Source organism: Prunus dulcis, chromosome 1 (genome assembly GCF_902201215.1).
Source record: "Prunus dulcis chromosome 1, ALMONDv2, whole genome shotgun sequence".
Classification (NCBI taxonomy): domain Eukaryota; kingdom Viridiplantae; phylum Streptophyta; class Magnoliopsida; order Rosales; family Rosaceae; genus Prunus; species Prunus dulcis.
Window position 1 is genome coordinate 16,586,902 of NC_047650.1, and position 22,812 is coordinate 16,609,713.

The 22,812-nt window shown below is 37.4% G+C and overlaps 1 protein-coding gene and 1 long non-coding RNA gene across 2 annotated transcripts; one reads left to right on the plus strand and one right to left on the minus strand.

The window, feature by feature from the left end:
* The first annotated feature begins 5,941 nt into the window (after positions 1 to 5,941).
* LOC117615848 lies at positions 5,942 to 7,364 on the plus strand. The gene is made up of 3 exons (XR_004584071.1): positions 5,942 to 6,651; positions 6,730 to 6,808; positions 7,264 to 7,364. It is a non-coding gene; the product is annotated as an uncharacterized LOC117615848 (long non-coding RNA).
* Positions 7,365 to 15,474: 8,110 nt separating this feature from the next.
* On the minus strand, positions 15,475 to 19,967 carry LOC117616628 (COP9 signalosome complex subunit 8-like). The gene is made up of 5 exons (XM_034346040.1): positions 19,817 to 19,967; positions 19,640 to 19,719; positions 19,149 to 19,330; positions 16,756 to 16,863; positions 15,475 to 15,882 (listed from the first exon to the last, which is right to left on the minus strand). The coding sequence occupies exons 1-5, from the start codon at positions 19,940 to 19,942 to the stop codon at positions 15,743 to 15,745; spliced, it is 636 nt and encodes a 211-aa protein (XP_034201931.1). The 5' UTR covers positions 19,943 to 19,967; the 3' UTR covers positions 15,475 to 15,742.
* Positions 19,968 to 22,812: the final 2,845 nt, after the last annotated feature.

Consider the following 22,812-nt stretch of genomic DNA (forward strand, 5'->3'; position numbering starts at 1 on the left):
ACTTGAAAGAAGAAGTCTTTAAATCTTACTAGGATAATCATATAAAAGGAATGATTCACATTAAGATATTGACAGTCGGATTCCATGATCTAATAATATGAATAAGGAGCATTGACATAAGAGAATGATTCAATTGCACGGTCATTCCAATTTGAATAGGTTCTGTCACAACGTCTCATTTAGCTTGGATAATCATGACTTGCTGTTAGGCGACAACCATGGTTTGTGGATGTCCTAAAAGGTTTCAATTAACCTTTATTAATAGGAAGAATTAAATTGTGGAATTTAATTCGTATATCATCTCTAAGGAGTTGAGTCAACCCATTACCTTGCTAAAGGGAACCTACGGATCTGCACACTTAAAGAATGTGATTAGAGGCACAAATGAGGAGACACAAGTCAATGGTTGATAATCAAATGTCAAAGTCAACGGTCAAAAGTCAACATGTTGATCGGAGCAATTGACCAAAGTCAAATAATTTGATCGGGTCAATTAAATAAGACTATAACTATAATTTAATAGTTAAATTATAACTAAAAGAATAATTGTGGAATTAATATTGACATATAGAAATATTGGATTGTGCTTTTAAATATGATTTAAAAAGGAAATAGACAAAATAGCCCAAAAGGCTACCCAAGGGATAAATGGCATAAGATGACATGACCCATGGACCAAATGGAGCCCCAATACCCACCAAAAATTTGGCAACTAAAGGAGAGCTCTCCCCTTTCCTTTTTGTGTTGTCCTATATAAGCTAAGTATTGGAGAAAACCTAGCTAGGGTTTTTAGTTTCCTACTTTGGTTGATGAGTGATTATCTTTGTATCTCATCTTCCATTAACCAAAAATTGGTCCAATCAAAAAGTAGACTAGCATCCATACTTCTTGATTGCCTTCTCTTCATCTCTAGGAGCATTTGGTGTGGTAAGGTAGAGGACTCCATTTTTGGAGCCTTAAGGTGAAGGACTCAAAATCAAAAGAAATAAAAGGTCTTTCCAACAAAGGTGTTCATTTTTTAGAAATCAAGGAAATGTCATCAAGGGTAAATATCTATTCCCTTTGTCTCTTTTCTATTTGTGTTCAAAGAGACTAGGCTAAGATACTTGGTTTAAAACGAAAAAGGTTTAGCTCAACAACTATAAACAAAATCAATCCGCCATTTAGAATGTTTTTGTTGTATAGGTTGTGGCTAAAGTTCATTTCCTAAGCATTAGATGCATGTTTCCTTCAAAATGTTGAGAAATAAGGCCCTTTCACTTTTAGTGCTTCTGGTTCACTGTTCACGCAAAATATTTTGTTCTTATGATCTCTCTGAAGCACTAGTTCTGTTGTAGGGGTTTTTTTTTTTTTTTTGTTCCAGCAGCTACAGATGGGCCTGGGCTGCTGTAAAGAGCAAATGGATGAAGTTGCCCTTGTGCCTGAGTTTAGAATCAGGCCCCAAGAGTGCTTCGAAAAGTTCGTGGAGTCTTAGGAAGCACTTTGGTTTCTTTCACCAATAAGACAGACAGCTGCTTACAAATCAATATTATGGCTTGGACTAATAAGCTTATGGCATAGGAGCTGAGCGTTCATGAGTTTAGCATTAGAGAGAGAAAGCTTGGATTTTTTATGAGAAACAAAGGTTCAAAGCTAGGGGAGAGGGAAATTTGGAAAAAAATTGTTGAGGGAAGATAGGAGGATGAAAGGATGGTTGGCTTGAGAAGATTTTCTAGCAGCTTGACGATTACTTGGTCGTGCTCTAGATGATTTGCCAGAAGAGAAGAGAATAAGATAGGAGAACAGGGCCTGAAATTGAAGGTTCTAGCAGTGAGTGAGGATGCTTGCTCCCTCTGGATGTGTTGTTCTGCTGGGTAGGAAATGCCCTATTTTATAGGCGCTGGAAGCACCTTCCCAAGAAACCTTAGTTGGTTCTCCCAATTTTGCCAAGTCTTCTTCTCCATTTCCCTTCACTTCCTTTGATTCAACCCATTTTTTAGGAAATTTCCTTAATCCAAACACACTGTGACAATATTTTTTGGAGCTCCAGAGTCTTCCTACAACTGGTCTCTACGGCACCTTCCATCTCTGGCAACGCTTTCTCTTCATTTCCTTTCTTATTTTCTAGAACGAGTTGGTAGAGGAAAGAAATTGGTAAAGGTGCTAGTCTGAAGGGTGTTTTACTCCCACTTGCCTGCACACGTGAATTTCCTTTGGTTTTAACAATGGTTTGTCTTGGATTTGGCTCTAGTAATGTGCTGGAGATTTTCAAGATGCTGGGCCACTTCCTAAGGTGATGGGCCACTTTTTCTCTCTCATGCTTACCCATATGTTTGGGCTCAAGAAATGGGCTCGAGTTTTGGTGCTCCCAAGCAGCCCAAAACTTCTACTTCTTGGACCATCAATTGGCCCCGTGAATACTCGTAACCATCCATACCACAACCCGTTTAGCAAGCCTCAGGCATTCGCGTGGCTTGGACCCACTTGATCTTGTAGTGTGGCTTGGTATCAAAGTAAAGGTTTTTCGCTTGGCGTTGAGTATTATTTGGAGTGCTTGTGCTCGAGTTTTGCCGTATTGTAATGGGCTATGTGACAGGACCCGAACTAAATTCCGCTTTGGAATTCGAGTCGGACCTTGTGCGTGTCCGACACTTGGTGAATGTCGGGCACAATTGGCCTATTTGCCCTTCGAACTATATTTTGACCTTGACTCCTGCAATTTGCTCAATCCCAAAATTTTCACCTGTCAAAACGAGCAAAAATATCCACACAACCAACTGCCAGCATACTTAAGATACAAAACCCAGTCCAGTTCTCAATCTAGGGCAAATATCAGAGCAGTTCTAATAGTATACAGATAAGTTAGTCTTTTTACAAACCAACACTTTCGTAACAAGAAGGCGCAGAAGGCAAGATGGCCCGGTGGTGGATTTCCTGTGCACACTACAGCCTGGGGGCGCAAAACATTTGAAAATGTGAGTGGACAAAAATAAAGGTTCATAAAATATCCTAAGAAAATACTAACCCCCATTGTAAAAACAGTTATGTAAAAACTGAATACGTACTCTGCATTTGAAGCATACTAAACTCAAGGCATTCACAAATTTATATATTTATATGTAAATCATATTCAAGCTCGATAAATCTCGCATAAAAGCACTGAAATTAAATCTTGCATAAAAACACTGTAATCAAACTTGTATAAAAGCAATGTACTCAAACCTTGCATAAAAGCACGGCAATCAATTAAAATTACCACTCGGATGTACCCCTGTAATTCCGTCAATTCCCCTGGCAGGTCTCGGTGACACAAAGTCTATCCGAGCCGCAAACTGGTAGGATTCAGGGGACTATAGTCAGCCTGATCCGCTGGCAGGTCTCGGTGACACAAAGTCAACCCGAGTTGCAAACTGGCAGGATTCAAGGGACCGTAGTCAGCCTGATCTGCAATCCTGGCAGACATCGGCGACACCAAGTCAAACCGAGCTGCAAATCCTGGCAGACCTCGGGGACACCAAGTCAAACCGAGCTGCAAATCCTGGTACTCACGGTCCGGGCGTCCCCAAAACTCGTGAGGCAAATGTCAAGTGCACTGACAAAACTGAAAGTAAACTGGATGTTTGTAGACATCGGCATAACTGAGGGTAATAACTGTAGCTGGGTACTCACGGTGGTTTAAAATAAAATAAAATATCTTTGAAAAGTCTGACAAATAACTGTATTTTGGCAAATCTGAACGATGCTGCTATTTTATCTGATATAAATCTCAAACTCTTTAGCATAATCAACTAAGCAGCATATAAGTAAGATATTTAACTTCATAAAGCATGCTAGGAAAAATCACAATTAATAAAACTTATTCAAGATCAAATAATGAAATTCATTTCTATAAAATCATTTATAAAAAGAAAAGTCCACTCACTCCTGGTCCGAGCTAGCTAGACCTTCTGAAGGTCCTTCCTGCGGGTCTGCCTGGTCCCGGGTGCCTGGGTCGACGGAATTGGTGGCCGGAGGAGGGAGATCGGCGGCTTTGAAGTTTGGACGACGTCGGCCGTTTCTTCTCCAAATTTCGGTAAATCCGCGGAGGCTGACGACGGGAGGTGGCTGGAGTCGGAAGAGGACGTCGTACCGGTCGTTTTGGTACCGGCCCCGTCCACAGCCGTGGCCGGTGGCCGGAGTTACAAGGTGAAGAAGGAGGAGGGGCGGAGAGAGAGAGAGAGAGAGAGAAAGCTGGTTTTTATAAAAACCAACTTCGAAAAATTTACGATTTTGCCACTGAGACTCTTTTGACCATAACTCTCTCGTTACAACTCCGATTCAGGTCCACTACGTGTCTATGAACTCATTTCACCGTGCTCTACGCAATGGTGTCTGTAGAATTGTCAAATTCCTTCTCGATAAAAAAGTAAATTTTTTCTTAATAAAATATTCCAAGGGCAAAATTGTCTTTTCTCAAAATAAATTATTCATTAGTTATGAATTTTAGGTTTGGGTCATTACAACCTACCCCCCTTATAAAAATTTCGTCCTCGAAATTTACACGCCTGTCACTCGAAGAGGGGAAGGGACTGCTCCCGCATCTATTACTTGGGTTACCATATAGCCTTTGAACTGATTGCTCCCCGTAAATGAAATCAGCCTTAAATTCTACTGGTTATCCTTCTAACACATGAGATGGATCGAATTTATCTCTTCGGAGCATGGGGATATGAAAAACATCAAGTCACGTGATAAATCTGCAGGCAAAGTAAGCCTGTAAGTTCCTTGGCCCCCATACACTCTATAACTCATTGGGTCCGACATAGCGGGGACTTAGTTTCCCTCGCTTCTCCAAATCTCACTATACCTTTCTAAGGTGACAATTTGAAAAATACCCAACTGAAGATCTTTATTCTATTATCTGCATAACTCCTTGTCAATCTTGGGCAAGAACCTCCATTTGGGATGTATTCTTCTTGTACATCTCTTGTATATATTTGCCCATATATTAATGAACTTATGCTTGTTCTATTAAAAACCATAAAAGAAAATTCCCCATTATTGTCTATTCCAAGGAAGAAGAAAAGAAAAGAAAAAAGCATTTTGTTGTTGGGGTGGTAAGTGGCACACATAACAAGGCATTGGTCCAGTAAGCTCTTATGGGTCGTAATAAATGAGGGTCAAAATGGTCATTACACCTTGAGGACCAACCGGGTCCCACCTTCCAACATATTTCCTTATCCAAGTAGGAAAAGTAAAGAACTCCTAATCCAAGCAGGAAAAGAAATTCAAACACATAAATAAATAAATAAATAACTAACAAATATCTGTCATTGATTGTTAAAAATGGCCAAATCAAAAACAACAATAGCAGGAGCAGGAGCAAGCTGCAGCAGAAGCAGCAGCAAGAGAAGAGAGAAGCCATTGACGATCCCAAATTCAGTTAATTTATTCTCGGAGTTGGAAGTAAATGCAATAGAGCTTCTTGTACAACTCACCAGATCATCGTGCTGCAACACCAGCAGCACTAAAGAAGAAAGCAAAAGCAAAAGCAGAGCAACTCCTCCTTCTCATCATGATGATTAGGTGCGGTCGTCATTCTGTAAATACAAAACATTAAGGCCTATTTGATATTCTACTTGGATCCAATTTTATAAACTCAAAAATAGATTTTAAGTCCAAAACCACAAAAACCTGTTTGGTAAGCCTATTTTTAAAAACTCAGATCCAAGAAAAAATTAAAAACACCCCATTATTAAAAACAAAAAAAAGTGAGATTTTATATATATTTTTCTCTCTCCTCCCTCTCTCCACACGCTCTCTCTCTCTCTCTCTCTCTCTCTCTCTCTCTCTCTCGCCTCTATCTCATCCTCCTTCCTCTCCCGGCTCCCACTCTCCTTTTCTTTTGTTAATTAATTTCAATTTGGGAATCTAGGATTATGATTTTCTGAATTTAATTTCAATTTTTTTAGATCTTAAAATAGTTTGGAGTTCAATACCAAACAAGTTTTTAGATCTTAAATTCACTATTTGAAAACTCATGTTTTTAAACAGAATCATAGTTTTTTAATTTACTCTTTTGAATAGGATACCAAACAAGGCCTTAGTGTCTGAAGATGAAGGAAAGGAAATGGAAGATGATGATGAAGCGAGTTTCGGATTGAAGAAGAAAAGATTTCGGTCGATTTCGGATCTGTCCAAGTTGATAGAGCCTCTTAATCTTGTTATTGTTGCGAAGGAAACAAAAAGGAAGAGGAGGATGATTATGTCAAATTAATTAGACTTCCAAGTGGTTGTTGTTCTTGTAATTAGCCTCACCCTTTAAGTGAATGATATCTATTTATTATTATTCATATCAAACTTTTCTTGAGGATGAACATTCTCTCTTCGCTTCACTCTTCAATTGGTTTCTTTATTTTCTATTTTGGTTCGAAAAATTGGTCAATTAATATCACAATTATCTCTATTATTATAAAGCAAGGCCAAAAACAGTGGAGGTCACAGACTTCACCAAAAAAATTTGGACGAAAACTCCCCCAAAACAAAAAAAAAAATTCATAACTATCCTCCAACTTAATCAATCCCATAACCTCCTTTATAACTCAAATATCCTCTCTGAGTAGTTTTCTTTTGCCTCATCCTCTCTCTATATTACAAGATTATATGGTGGTGTTCCTTTTCTTCAAATTAAAGGTAAGGATTATAATATCTCTCAATTTTATTTAGGCCTTTGATTATAGTTTGTTTGTTTCTAATCGCCTTTGATTTTAGTTTGTTGCAGGAAATTGTAGATGCAAATCTCTGTTTGGCTTCTGAGAAGATGAAGGAAAAGAATCCAAATAGTTGAAAGGTTCAATCCGATTGCATTGTTGTTCTTTTTTCAGAAATTATAACATGTGAAAGGGCTTATATGTTGTGATTCAAAGCCTAGCTTGCTTATTTTGTTTGTTTTCTTGTATTGTTTCATTGAATTTTGGAAGAGATTGAAGGCCATCATCATGCATGTTGTTCAGGAGCATATGAAGTCCTACTGCATGCCTACTGCATATAATTGATTTACAAACATTTATGCCATTGCCAGTAGCAAGAAAAAGGAACATTGATGTAGCTTTTCTTTCTTTAATTTAAGAATTCACATATTTGTTTTTGTTCATTAAGAATTGACTGATTTATTTTTTCTTTCCACTTTTATGTTCAGTTTTTTTGTTCATTTAATTTTTTACTTCTGCAAAGGCAGCAATTAATGTGTAGTTTAACCATAACTTTGCCATACTACATAACATTAGAACCTCAACCCTTTTGCAGATGATGCACAATCTTTAAGTGGTGCATAGCACAAATGAAGGACTCTCACGGGTGTAGGAGCGCTTGTAGAGAGGCTAATATTATAATATATCAACAGTCACTATTTCAATAGGCAACTTCCTTTCTTGGGAAGCAATTAAACCTTTTATTAAAAAAATAATTACTGAAAATGCCCCAAGAGAGGTCACCATGATTCCAACCAACTACCAAAAAAAAAAAAACTCGCTATATTTCTATTAAGCTTCGGGCTGTTGTGTGCAAATAGATTTGAATTCTACTTGGGATGCTAAAAATCCTATCGGGACTCAAACCCCAAACGAGGAGATTTCAGGGGAAAATCAAGGACGGATGTGGAGATCATCGAATTTTAAAAGTTGATGATCGGCAATAGACCAAAGATGGTATTTTTATTCCCGTCTTCGGATTCACTATTTCCTACACACATGTTACGTAGAGTCGCTCTTCATTGCTACATGACTACACCATAACTCCTTCGACACTCTTCGGCCCTGTTTGAGATTGCTATCACTTTTAAAGAAGTTGCTTCTATTGTCCTTTGAAAATAATTAGCTGTAAAGTAAAGCAGCTCCATGTTTGGTAAATAATATTTTTAAACTGCTGTTAGTACAAAAAGCAGTGTCAAAACCGTTTGGTAAATTTTAATATAAAATTGTTGTAACTGTGAATAATGACTAAAATAGACATGATGTTAAAAGTGTTACGTACTAATCGTGTGGTGGTAGTGGTAGTGTAATAACCCAAACCAAAATATCTAAAAAGAAAGAAAATATCTAAAAAGTAAGGAAAATATCTTCTAGCAAAAAGACTATTTTGCCCTCGCATTATTTAATAGGGGAAAAATTGACTTTTTGATTGAGAAAGAATTTGGGAATGCCGCTTGCGCTATTGCGTAGAGCGCGGCGAAACGAGTTCGTAGACACGGAGTAGACCCGAATCGGGGCTGTAACGAAGAAGATATGGTCTAAAAATCGCGAAGGGCAAAACGGTAATTTGGGCAAAAAGTCAGATTTTTATCCCCCTCTCTCTCCTCTCCCCCGTCACTTTCTCTCTCTTCCTCTCTCTCCTCCCGCGCGAACTGGGCCGTGCGACCCTTCGCCTTCTCGGCGACGGCCTGGCCACCACAGGCCGAGCTGATCTCCGCCGTGGGTACCATCGGGTCCGACTCCGTCTCGCCGTCAAGACCTGACCGACCTCCACCCCGGGGCTGCCCTGAACTGACCGGAAAACCATGTTTTCCGACGGAGGTTCGTCCGAAGCCATCCGAACTTCCAGCTCGAAATTCTCCTTCGTTTCTCCACCAAATCAATCGAGTAAGGTATGGTTTCTCAGCTATTTTTCGTGTTCTAACTGATGGGTATATGGGTTTCGATCTATTTTAGCTCTAAGGGGTTCGATTTTCGACTTGAAGTTTGGCCAAAACTTCGGCCGCTCGGAACTACTGTTTCGGGTCACTTTTTGGGGTATGTCCAAGAACAAAAGTGACTCCAAATGGGGTGTTTTACCTAGAGTAGGAGTTTGGAGTCTTGGTTCTGAGATTTTTCGGCCACCCGAAATCGCTTAAGACACCCAAATCTGACCTCGCATGCTGGGACGTGTGGGTGAGGGTGGTGAAGTAATTCTGTATAGTTTTGTGATCCTCGTATCGTCACGAGCGCATGGAATTTCGCGGATCTCGATTCGGAGTCCGTTTGAGCCCTGAACGGATTTTCCATATCGCGCGATCCGTGGGTGCAGTGTCGTCAAATAATCGGATCGAGCTGGATTTCGGATATGTCGGTCTACATGATGTCAGGATCGTGTAGGATTTGACGGATTGCGAATCGGAGTCCCGGATACTCCGGAATCGCGAACCCTGGGGCTAGGGTTTGGATTTTAAGCGATAACGCGATTTTGGCTTCTCCGTAAGGAACCTTCAGAGGAGCCCAGATTGGCCATCGGAGACCGTGGACCCACGAGGTCCCGGATCGGCCGATCTGGCAGCTTACCGCTTATTGAGGTTTCGGGTCTCTTAAGGCCGGTCTAACTATCCGAAAAGCTAAGGTGGGCATAGGAGTAACCTGAAACGAGTGCACGTATTTCTAGGAGCCGGAGGCAGGGTGTTCAGTTGAAATTCTTTTTATTCAGCAGTTTATTAATTAAATCTTTATGGGTAATCAGGCACCAGGAGCCCGACAGGATTGCAAAAGAGACCTTCGAAGGGTCAAAGTAGCTCGGACCATCTGTGAGTGGACTTTCTTTCATGAATTATTTTATATAAATGAGTTATATAGAGGTTTTCCATAAATAAGATTTTATAAGTGATTTTATATTGATTTTATATAAAAGAGTTTTTATAAGCGAGTTTATTTGACTAAATTCCTTATTTGATCTTGAGTAAGCTTTATTGTGTTTTCGAGCATGATTAATACAGAAATATTTCTATAAGTTGTGTGCTGCTTACTTTTACATGCTTAAGAGTTATAGAAAACAGATTTTGAGGCTTATGAAGAAATAGCAGCACAACTTGAGATTTCAGTTGTTATTCAGATTTTTCTAAAGGATTTTATTTTAAAACCACCTCGTACCCATTAATTTTTGGTGATTACCCAGAGTTGGACCGATGTCTACGGACATCCAGTCCGATTTCAGTTTATGTCAGTGCACTTGACTTTGCCTCACGAGTTTCGGGGACGCTCGGACCGTGAGTGCCAGGATTTGCGGCTCGGCAGACTTGGTGTCCCGAGACCTGCCAGGATTGCGGCTCGGCTGACTCTGTGTCCCCGAGACCTGCCAGGATTGCGGATCAGGCTGACTACGGTCCCCTGCATCCTGCCAGAGCGACTCGAGTTGACTTGGTGTCATCGAGGAATCTGCCGGTGGGACAGGCTGATCATAGTCCCCTGATTTCGCCAGTTTGCGGCTCGGGTAGCCTGCGTGACGCCCGAGACCTGCCAGGGAATTGACGGATAAAACAGGGGTACAATTAGGTGGAAATTTTTAAAGAATTTTAAGCTCTTTTATACAGTTATGACTTTCAGCTATTTTATACTAGCTTCTCTGATTTTTCAGGCATTGATACATTTATATAGTTTCTGTTCAGTTATACAAGGTTTGAGTACAGTACTTTTATACAAGTTTGGTTTCAGTGTTTTATACAAGCTTTGATTTCAGTGCTTTTGAATAAAATTTATCGAGCTTGAATATGATTTACATAGAATGCTTTGAGTTTAGTATGCTTTAAATGAAGAGTACGTATTCAGCTTATTTAACGATTTTTATAGTGGGGGTTATTATGATTGTTAAACTGTTTTCAAGAATTCTCATGTTTGGTCCACTCACATCTTCAAACTGTTTTCACCCCCAAGCCGTAGAAGTACGCGGGATCCACCACCGGGCCAATCATAGCTTCCGCGCCAAGGTAGAGTTTTGTAGAAAATCCTTGAAACCTTGAAAACTTTAGAGTATGCTCTGATATTTAGTATTAGTGGAAAAATGGAGTTGAGATCTGTTATTTGAGATATTCTGGCTGTTGGGATGGATGTACTGATTGTTTAACAGGTGGAAAATTTTAGGATTGGTCAAAATACAGGGGAGACTCTGCCGAAATTTCGGCAGAAGTCTAAGGGAATTTTTAAAGAAAATTTGAAGCAAGAAGGGTAAAAAGGTCTTTTGTGTCCGACATTCGCCAGGTGTCGAACACGCACCGGACTTGGCTCGAATTCCAAAGCGGAAATTGGGTCGGGTCCTGTCAGGTAGTGATGGAGTGGAGGTAGTGGTGGTGATGCAAGTGGAGTTGGTGGTTATGGTAGTGGTGGTGGGGGATGGCGGTTGTGGAGGTGGTGGTGGATGTGGAGGTTTTGGAGGACGAGGTGGAGGAGGTGGTGATGGTTGAGTTGGAGGATGTGGTGGTGGAGGAGGTGGTGGTTATGGCGGTGGTGGTGGCGGTGGTGGTGGTGGCGGAGCCGGTGGTTGTGGAGGTAGTGAATGTGATGGTGCAAGTGGTGGAGTTGGATGTGGAAGTGGAAGTTGTGTCATTTTTTAAAATGAATGATGGTATTTTGGGCATTAAAAAAATTCATTAAATGTTCATCTTTGCTTCTTTTGAAAGTAGCTTTGAAAAGCACCCCAGAGCCTGCTTTTAAAAGCTGTTGTTAAAAGGCTACTGCTTTTAAAATAATTGGGATATTTTATTTTTACCAAACACCTTAACTACTTAACTTTAAAGTGAAGCAGGTTATTGGAGAAAAAAAGCAATTCCAAATGGAGCCTTCATTCCTCCTCATTCGTAGTCGTCTTCCTTCTTTGATTCTCTCTTGTTTCTCGGCGAGTCGGTGACTAAAAGGAAAAAGTTATCTTCTCTCTTGCTTCTCTTATATGTTAATTTTTTTATGCCGTTAGCTTCAAGCTCTAATAATAATGAAGTTAGAAGAATCACCGTTCAAGATGAGGAGGTTGATAATAATGAGGAATATGTAACATTCTCATATTTAATGACTCTCTTTAAATAAAAAAAATAAAAAAGGGTTTTCTCTTATAGTTAGGTTCCCATTCTATTTGAAATAATTGTAATGTCTTTCTTTTATACATGGTTAGGTTCCTGTTCAAGAATATATCAATGAAATAGAGAACATCTATTTGTATTTTGATTGAAGCTATGAATGAGGAAGCATAAGAGCTCATTGAAGTTGTGGGATTTTATTTTATGAATGTGTAGTTTGTTGTTAATATTTCTTTGTGGTTGGTTTTATAATGGTTGACTTGGATTTACTTGTGCTTACATTTTATTAAGTTGTGGACTTATTTGGTTTTGTGAGATCATGATGAACTTTTTGGTTTCTCTTTTGTTGATGAATGTGTACGATTATGAACTTTGTAAGATGTTGATGGAGGTTTGGACTTTTTTATTATATGATTTTTATTAGTTTTTTCAAATGAACTTATAATTTTGAGTAGTTGAATTGAATTTTATAGTTCAATTGAATGTGATTGTTCCCTCTTTTCAATCGATGGGAGGAGTTTTGTTCCTTCTTTGGTCGAGTGCGTACGCATGTCACCACCAAGTCACAAATTTAGTGTGAATAGAATATGCGTAAACGATGTGTACAAGATTTGATTCTAATCAAATAAATTTTCGGGTCGTGCAAAGAACCTCCTCATGGCCTAGTTTTTTCACTACATCGTGGTCAAGTTTTATGTAAACAATCAAGTAATGTGAAGTGGGTGTAAATGATTATTTTATTATTTAGTTTATTTATGTTAAGATTCAAAGCCATGGTGTAAGTGTAGCAGGTGAGAATATGGCAGAAGAAGCACATGTTGTGAAAGCAGAGGTTAAAATTAAGCTGGAGCAAACTAATGCCAAACACAAAGCAGCTACAAACAAACATAGGTCGGTGAAGGTATTTAAGGAATGAGACTTTGTGATGGTGTTCCTGAGGGAGGAGCAGTTTTCAATTGGTACCTACAATATATTGAAGCCAAGGAAGTATGGTCCATACTGGGTGCTTAAGCGCATCAATGATAATGCTTATGTGGTGGATCTTCCATATTCCATGGGGATTTCTAGTACCTGCATGTTGCTGACTCATATGAGTTCCATGGTGATAATGAGGCTTTGTACCATGAACATAGGTCGAGTTCTTGTGAAGTGGAGGGGACTGATATAGAACATATGGAAGAAAGAATTCAAGAGCAGCTTGATAGGCATAAACCAATAGATAGTAAAATACAAAGTCTGTACATTTGGGATCCGAGTTCTCTCATCTTTCCTGGTGGACTCTAGAATGTTCTCTTAAGGTTATCGTTTGATTTTCTTTCATCATTAGTTGGATTTAGTTTGTACTTTTTGTTTTTGTTTTTTTTTTTTTGGTGTGAAATTTTTCCTAATGGACTCAACCCAATCTGAGAACACTGTCTTATCTCATTCACGTGTATTATTCTAGTGGTTATAAGTTATAACCAATGAATCCAGGGTAGAAATTTCTATGAACATGCAAGTTGCCAATGAGTCAAGGTTCCATGATTGTAATTATCAAGCCATGTTAACAATTCCAATATCCAAGCAAGCGCGCATGTTGATTGGGTGGACATGAGTTGAGTTGGGTCGATTTTAGTTTCAACTTGTAACCCAACTCGATATATAGCAGTTTATATATGATTACTTGGATCCAAGACCCACTTATTATTAGACCAACCTAACTCAACTCAAATTTTTTGTGATCGAGTTGGGCAGTTCGATCGGGTTAACTCAAAATTAAGCATACTTTTAAGTTTTGGTTCCAACCCATTCATAGCGATTTTGATTTTCTGAACCCAAGACCCGCTCATTTTTAGGCCAACCCAACCCACTATGATCGGGTTGGACAGTTTGATCCAGTTAACCCGAAATTGTGCCCACCCCTACATGTTGAGTTAGAAGGCAAAAACAATTGTAGGATATAATACTTGGCTTACTCTCTTGAAAGTACTCATTCCAAACTTACATGAAAATCATATTTGAGTGAGTTATCTCAATTGGTGCATTTTGTTGAATTTTACATACTTAACATAAATGGTAGTGCAAACATCACAATTTCCTCCTCAAAAAGTTACAAATTCATTCATAGTAGAATACCATACAAGTTAGCTCTTTCAATCCAATATTACAAGTATGTGATATTTACACTTCAGAAATATTTTGGTTGAGAAATTGGGAGAACTAACCATTTCTCTAACACCTTCATGACTTTTAACCAACTTTTTTCAAGATTTAGAAATATAGTTACTTGAGGCAGGCTTCCTCGAACCTTCTCGAGGGCTTTCAATTGCTCGAATCCCTAAAAAAAGGTGTAAAGTCCCCTCAAATTGCAAAAAATCTAAAAAATCTAACTCTTTTAGCATTAATTTGGGTACTTTCCAAAATTTCCCCATTATGTTGTGTATCTCCCAAAAAACAGAAACATTTTGTTGTCCCTCAGCCGCTGGTAAGAATTGACCTAACATAACCCTATAAACATTTTCTTGTCCCTTAACCGACGGACCAGGCCTTGAGACAAACCGCCACCTTTGATTTGATTGAACAAGGCATCTCATTGGTCCGGTAAGTGTTATGGACCGCAAATAGCCCAGGGCCAAAATGGTCATTTCGCATTTTTCCTTGTGCAACTAGGAAATCCTAATTGAAACGCTACAAACAAACGCCGACTTACTGTGCCTATGCGTGTAAGTGTCTATATAAAGCAAACAGCACCTGCAACTTCTTCTCATCGCTCATCATCGATCGTCGATTATCAACTAATTTATTATTATTAAGAACATAAATTATAAAAACACAAATTAATGTTAAAAATGGGAGCAGCAGCAGCAAGCAGAGAGAAGCCATTGATGATCCCAAATTCAAATAATATCTTCTCAGAGTTGGAAGTAAACGCAATAGAGCTTCTCGTACAACTCAGCGGATCGTCGTGCTGCAATGGCGGCAGCACTGAAGAAGGAAGCGATGTCAAAAGCAGAGCAGCTCCGCCTACATTATTCGCTGAAGACGAAGACGAAGACGAAGTGAGTTTCGGACCGAGGAAGAAAAGGTTCCGGTCAATTTCGGAACTGTACAAGTTGATAGAGCCTCTTAATCTTGTCATTGTCGCAGCAAAGGAAAATAAGAGAAAGAGGAAGAGGAGCATCTGATCAATTTAACTTCCTTTTTGTTGTTAGACTAATTAATTATTATTGTAATTAACCTCAGCTGTTAAGTTAATGATATGTGATTAGTAATCGTATCATAAAGGGTTTCTTGGGAAGCAATTAAACCTTTTAAAGCTCCGGGACGTTGCAACGTGGCATCCCGAGTTATATGTCATCCAGTTAAAACATGCCACGTGGGAGGCTCGTAATTACCAAACCGTGTTAGAAAGAATTGTAAATCTCCCCAAGCAAGCAGGCAGGCGTGTTGAATTTGGATCAAAAGGCAATATAATAGCGTAAACGATGAACCAATCCATTCTACGACCAAGCTGTGAATTCTGCCAATTGCTGCAAATTTTTTAAAAGATTACATAACAATGGTAATGCATACATCGCAATTTCCTCCTCAAAGAGTTAGCCATCCGGTACCAATCCCAGGTATCCGAGTAATCGGTGAGCTCAGTCTCCGTCGTGCAAAATAAAAGATAACATGTCTAAAAAGTAGTAAATTTGAGGGCAGGTGTGAAAGCATACTACATGAAAACAAGGCAATTAGAAGAACAAATCTTTACTTGCTAAAACAGGTTTCCTCCCCTCTAGACTACAAAAGACTTGACCTTGTAAGAGATGCATGCAATCAGGGTTTGGCTACACAAAGATAACATCATGATGTTCTCAACTTGTTTGTGCAATTTACTTTTTCGGAACCCTTAGTGTTGCATAAATACAAAATCTGAGATCCTGTTTACTCTTCTAAACATGATCTAAGTATGCAGCTGATTGAAAAGACAATTCACAGCTCAGGTTCTTAAAAGCTACTTCAATGCTCTAGATGGAATACATATTCTGTCAAGTTCTGCAATTTACTGGCATCCAGTTTCTGCTCTGTAACAATGGGCTGCTTCTTCACGGTAACCATTTGAGAAGCAGGGTCCACAGCCCAACCTTGCTGTTGTACAACTGCATATGACAACCAAATCTCAAGAATTTGCAACATAAATGATAACAGGCCTAAAAGCATAAGTATGCAATTAATGGAAAAAATAATAAAATATTATTTTCTTTTTTATTAAGGAAATAAGTCATTATTGATGACAAGCAGCGTCGTCATCAAGTCCAGTCATCGAAGACTTGGTAACCTTCAAAGCGAAAAAAACTGTTTTATAAAGGGAATATAAGAAAAGGCAATGAAAAAATGTAGTTAATCAAGGTTCCTGAAGTTCTCCCAGATTTTACATCCAAATTCTCCGAAATGTAGGCAGGTACACCTTTCTTCTTATATTTTAATTGGACCAACAGTATGAACAGAACACCCAAATCCACCGTAACATAGACATTTACTTGCCACTCTAATATGACAGCTAGGGCTCATTCAAGACAATATGATTAGGTAGGAACAAAATTACACCAAAGCTGCCTTTAATCTTTTTCCAATCATCCATTGACGCTTCTTAGTGACTTTTCAACTGGTTTATCATACTGGATAATAAATTCCTATGTTTGTAAATCTAAAAAATTACCCCTCCTAAAGCAGCGGAGCCTTTTTACAGAGAATCTACTTATTCAGGACGAATATACTTCAAAAAGGCCATACCTCCAACTGTAACATGGTTAATTTCCCAATGATACATCTACTATCTTTTCTCATAGACAAAAAAGATTTTGGTTTTTTGATTTTTTTGGGCAATTCCCTATCTTCTTAATGTGCAGAGCAACAAAATAGGGTTACTATCGGGGGAAAGCATTAAGATTTTTGTTTTTCATTTTTTCAGAAAAGAAACTTAACCCCCAGAGCAATTTGGAACATATACAATAGTGAAAACAGAAGCTTACAAGTTGTGGCATCATCCTCGCTCATTCCAAGGAAGAGAGCTGTGTCTTGGATGCTTATTGTAGAATAGGCAGACTGCAGGAGCTGAAACATATTCTTTGTGTAAAGATCTGCAAGAAGTTCAGAAGACAATTAATGATGGCAAAAAGTGCATAAAACATAAGAATTAGTACTCTACAAGCTCCCTTAAACACCAGAAAAAGAAGGAAACAGAGTTATTTGAGTGTTGATCCCCTAATCAACAATTATCACAAAACTATAGAGATGTTTATATTTTCAATTCAGCTAAAGTTTCAAGTGTAGATTATGTTATGCAAATCATCCACATAGAACTTATAAGCATGACATGATATATTGAACTGGACAATTGGGTCCAGATTGGAAAGTGCTTAGACATATTTCTCCACTGAAACAAGAGTAAATACTGTCACTTCCCACTCCTAGATCAATAAAGGAACTGTATAAAGACACAATGAAATAAACCTCATCCTGACTGTCCGATGGCTTGAACAGCTAAATCATCATCCCAGAGACATAATTTTAAAAAAAAAAAAATACTAAAGACAGCATGAAGGTCTTCATCTTGAAAGATAGCACTTTATTAAGCATCAACAACGTTGTGCTTTGGAAAGAACCTTACAGAAGGAACTAGAACAGGCAACAATGATATCACCTAATTAATTCTAGTAACATTGAAGACATGAAAGGCTTGGCATATGACAATTCAATTAACGAAGTGCTAGATAATGGATAAAAGGAACTCTTAGTGAGTTGAAAAATATAGAGAGAAGTTTGTAAATAAACACCTCTCAGTAGACAATCATAACATACTTATACTTTTTATGTGCAATCAGGAGACCATCCCCTTAATTGTGCAAGGTTAGCAAAACAGAAGATAATCCAATCTTGGCCACACCAGCTTTCAATATGTATAAAAGTTGAAAGATAAGACAGACAACCAATGATATTTGAAGTCAGACTATGGGCTTGGGTGGTACAATTTACTAAACTATGATTCCTACCAAAGAACCACACGACAGGATACCAAAAAAGTAAGACTAAAGCAGTGAAGCCCTTACACAAACCAACAGAAACGCACCATTCAGTAGACTTTTCTATCTCCGGTTAAGTAGCACAATCAAACACTAATTATTGTCTTTTGAAATCTTTAATTTGACAACTTGTGTCTTAAGTCAGATTGCGCTTGTTCTTTAGTATTTCCTTCTTAGAATCATTATATGCAACGACCAATACGTTCACAACAACTGAAGGGTTCAGTTCGCTGAGAAATCGGCTCGGTTCGGTTGGTTTTGTGGTGAAACCGGGACGAATAAAAGGAAAAAAAGCAGAAAAGAGGGGGGTGGGGGAGAGAGGTGGTGGCGGCAGAGAGAGAGAGAGAGAGAGAGAAAGAGTAACAAAGAATACAGAGAGTGACAGAGAAAAGAGAGCGACGGAGAGGAGAGAGACAGCAGGGAAAAGATAGGGAAAGAAGTTACCGCCTTGTTCTTGAATGATTTTTGATTGGGGGACTGGGAATAAATCATTAAAACTAAATGGCCATCCAATCAAAATCAAATTCCTGTATTTGAGAGCATGACAGCCAGATATGTTAAGTCCTTGGATAGGATTAAAGTATCTCCCCAACCCCCCACAAAGCAGAGAGGCACAGTACCACTAAATTTCCAGTATTATAACTGGCACATAGACACGACAGTATTATGACTGGCATGGTCCTCAACTGTGTGCACCTAAAATTTCAAGATTTCCCTTCTAATCTAGCTTTAAAGTTTCCTACTACTTATCCTCAAGCTTTCTTCAACAGGGCACACATTGTAAAAAGATTAAAGAAAAAGTGACCCTCTTCTAATGGAGGTGAACCTAATGCTCATAACTCATATATCAATTTACAGTATGATAGACTTTTAGGAGCTCTTGACCTTAATGAATAAATGTTGAGCCTTGCTCCTTCTCAACAAATCCTTGGACCGCCTACAAATACTCGGGCATGATAGGTATTGACATATTCCAACTTTGTAAAGCTTGCAAAAACATGCTAGCTATAAATCGGCTTATTAAACCCACTTTAGCGGCCTAGCCCTACGCTTTTTTTTTAGTACTTCCAAGATAAATGAAATAAATAAACAAATTTAGAAGATTGTGAATTGCATAGGCGTAAAAGGCTGATGTTTAATGTTACTGATGTTTAATGTTAAGTAATGTTTACCAATGATCTACGGTGTACTTTCTATAACAATCAATTCTTCAGCATTCTTTGACTATTGAACAACATCACTCTTTTGACTGGAGTGGATATATTTTTCATAAATCTAAAAACCATATTATCATACATGTACAAAACATAGACAATACTGTTTTGTGATCTAGAAAAACTTGCCTGAAAAGGCTGCAACAAGACCTTGAGCTTCCTGACTCCAATCATACCCACAAATAGCTTCATACACACCCCCATAGTCTCGCATCCACAACTTCTGGCCAATTTTCCAAGCAGCAATGACTTCTGGATTGCCCTCTTTGAGAGTGGCAGGCATTGATTTCCAAAGAAACCGCATACTATTACTGCATATTTACCACCCGACAGATCAAATTCTAAATAAATGTAGAACAAAAATAACGAAATCAGATTTAACACGGAATGCCCCAAATAGCAAAACAACATTAACAATAAAATGCAAAATTGCAACAGAAAATCTCATCAAAACCCGGAATGGCAAAGCAATATTTTACTCTTCAAACCATCATCAGGAAAAAAGATATGGCAGATTAAGCTAAAATAGAGGTATAGGGTTGGGGAGCAAGAATAATTAAAAAAGAGTAAATCATAATATTTAAAATGAAACAAAAATAGAGAGGAAAAAAAAAACACACATATCACCAGCGTAAATGTGACCGAGAAGATGAATGGCGTAAGGCCAGTCGTCCTGAAAAGCAACGCCCTCGGCTGCGACCTGTACGATCAGAGAGAGAGACAAAGACAGAGAAGCGAGTGAGAATATAAACAGAAATTTTGAACTTTTTCTTTATGGAGTGAAACCCAAATCAAACCTGAAGCATGTGCTCGTCACAGATATCGGCGACCTTTTCATACGATTTGGAGGTCAAGGCCTCTGATAGGAGAGAGAAATCCATGGCTGCTTTGTTTGCTCTCTGTATTTTGTTGCTGTGTAGCATAAAGTTCAAAATTTATGAATGACAAATTTAGAGATTTTCTATTTAATCCTGTACTTCTTCACCTCAATACTTAAATTTAGAGATTTTATTTTTTATTTTTTTTTACATGTCAACTTTTTATTTATTTGTAGTGATATTACATTTCAAGTTTAAGTAATCAAGATAACATCTTATCTTTATTTTGATTACTATTTATACAAATATATCTCCCATTCATTTACAATTTTATGTGCATAAAGTATAAAAATATAAATATAAACGTTATTTCAACAAATAATTTACAATCAAAGAACATGGATTTTATCAAGTTAATTTTTAGTTTAAAATATTATATATACAAGTTGATTTTACCAAAAGAAACATTTGAATTGATTAAAGGTAAAATAAATACAAGTTATAACAAATATAAAGTATTAGGTCATATGGATTGACATAAATAAAATTACAAAGTATTAGATTTTCACAAGTTAGCACTTGCCTTTGATACAAAAAAGAATGCTTTACCATCAATTGCCGAATCGATACTTATCGACTATCAAATCGATACCCATCAATTGCCTATTTTTCTTTTGCTCAGCGTCGTCAAGTTGGCAATCAACAAGCATATAATACGTAATTACCATTCCAATTTGCGAAAAATCGACTACCTGATTGGCAATTTCAAAACTCATGGTTTTACAAGATTATGGATAAACTTTACAATGTTTGGGAACACTCATGTCCCAAACGATGTAACATGGGTCTATAAGGTTGTAAACTCTTGTTTTTACAAGAAGAAGAAGCAATTTTACTTATTCAAGGTCCAACAATTCTTGAATATTGTAATTGAGATCCTTTTTATTGTAAATTAGGCTATTACAATATTATCGACCAAAGTGGACCTTAACGTTGTAATAACAATGTCAAAGCTTGCAAATTCAACCCTGATTCTTCTAATCTACAAGATTATGGATAAACGTTACAATGTTATGAAATGCTGATGTGCCCAACACTATAATATGAGTCCTTTATATTGTAAACTCATGTTTTTACAATATTAGGGATACACTTTACAAGTTTATGGAATTCTCGTGTCCAACACTGTGTAACATGAGTCCTTACATAGTAAACCTTGATTTTTACAAGAATAAGAACTCAATTTTACTTCTTCAAGGACCACCCTTACCTTAATATTGTAATTGAGATATTTTTCATTGTAAATTAAGCTATTACAATATTGTGGCTTAACTGAACCTTAATGTTGTAATCACGATGTAAAATTTAGTAAATTTGAACCCAAATATTGTATTCTACAAGATTAAGGATCTACTTTACAATGGTACGGAACTTTCATGTGCCAAACATTGTAACATAAGTCATTAATGTTATACACCCATGTTATTACAAGATTACGGATGCAATTTATAATGTTATGGATGTCTCATGTCCCAAACACTATAATATGATTGCTTAATGGTGTAAACCCTTGTTTTTACAAGATTAGAGATAACATTTACAATGTTATGGAACTCTCAAGTCCCAAATACTGTAGCATGAGTGTTTAATATTGTAAATTCTAGTTTTTACAAGAATAAGGAATAATTTTACTTGTTTAAGGTCCACCAAACAAAAATATTGTAATTGAGATCATTTTAATTGTAAATTAGGCTATTACAATATTATAGATTTAAGTAAATCTTAATGTTGTAATCAATGTGCAAAATTCGAACCCAAGTATTGTAATCTATAAGATTAAGGATAGCCATTATAATGTTATGGAATAGTTATGTGCAAACACTGTAATATGAATCCTTAATGTTGTAAACTCCTCCTATTACAAGATTATAGATACAATTTACAATCTTTTGGACATCAATGTTCCATAAATTGATATAGTGTATCCATATACTTGTAATATCGTAATTTACATCCGAAAAGGATCTCAATTACAAAGTTATGGCAAGAGTGGACCTTGGAGATGAATTTGGTCTTTATTTTGGTAAATGCATCACAACATTAAGGATTCGTATTAAAATAATTTGGATGTAATAAACTTGTAAAATGGATTCTTAAGTTTGTAAATTACAACATTTGGGTACACATTTACGAGACTTTGCACCTGTGTTACAGCATTAAGGTCCACCATAATCCTTAATATTTTAGTACCCTAATTTACAAAGAAAAGGACCCTTAGTACAATGCTAAAGTAAGTAGACATTGAAGGAGTATAAATGGATCCTTAGGCTTGTAAACACAAGGGTTTACAAAATTAAGGATCATTGTTATACTATTATGGAAAAAGGTGCTCCATAATATTATAAACCGTATCCTTAAGTTTATAAATTACAACATTTGGGTTAGCATTTACAAGAGTGTGTACCTCTGTTACAACTTTAAGGTCCACCCTAATCCTTAATATTGCAATACGCTAATTTACAAAGGAAAGGACCCCTAGTACAATGTGAAGGTAAGTGGACCTTGAAGAAATAAAATTGGGCATTTATCCTTGTAAACACAAAGATTTATAACATTAAGGACTACTATTACACTATTATGGACAAATGCGTTCCATAATTTTGCATTCCGAGATTTGGCAATGATATGTGTATATATATTAATAATATTTCCCTTAGGTTTTGTGTGATTATAATGGTTAAGTACAATAAAATTCATTGTTTTACTTTTAGGTACTTAAATAATGGAAAAAGAGAAATATCAAATGGGAGAGGTCGTTTGGAAATTACCAATGAGGCATTCGATTTTTGCAAATTGGAATCGCAATTAACGAGTGTTTGTTTTTCAATTACCAACTTGATATGATTGTGCTGTAGCAAAATTAGGGCATTCAATATAAAATCTCCAAGATACACCCTTACCTTAACATGTAAATA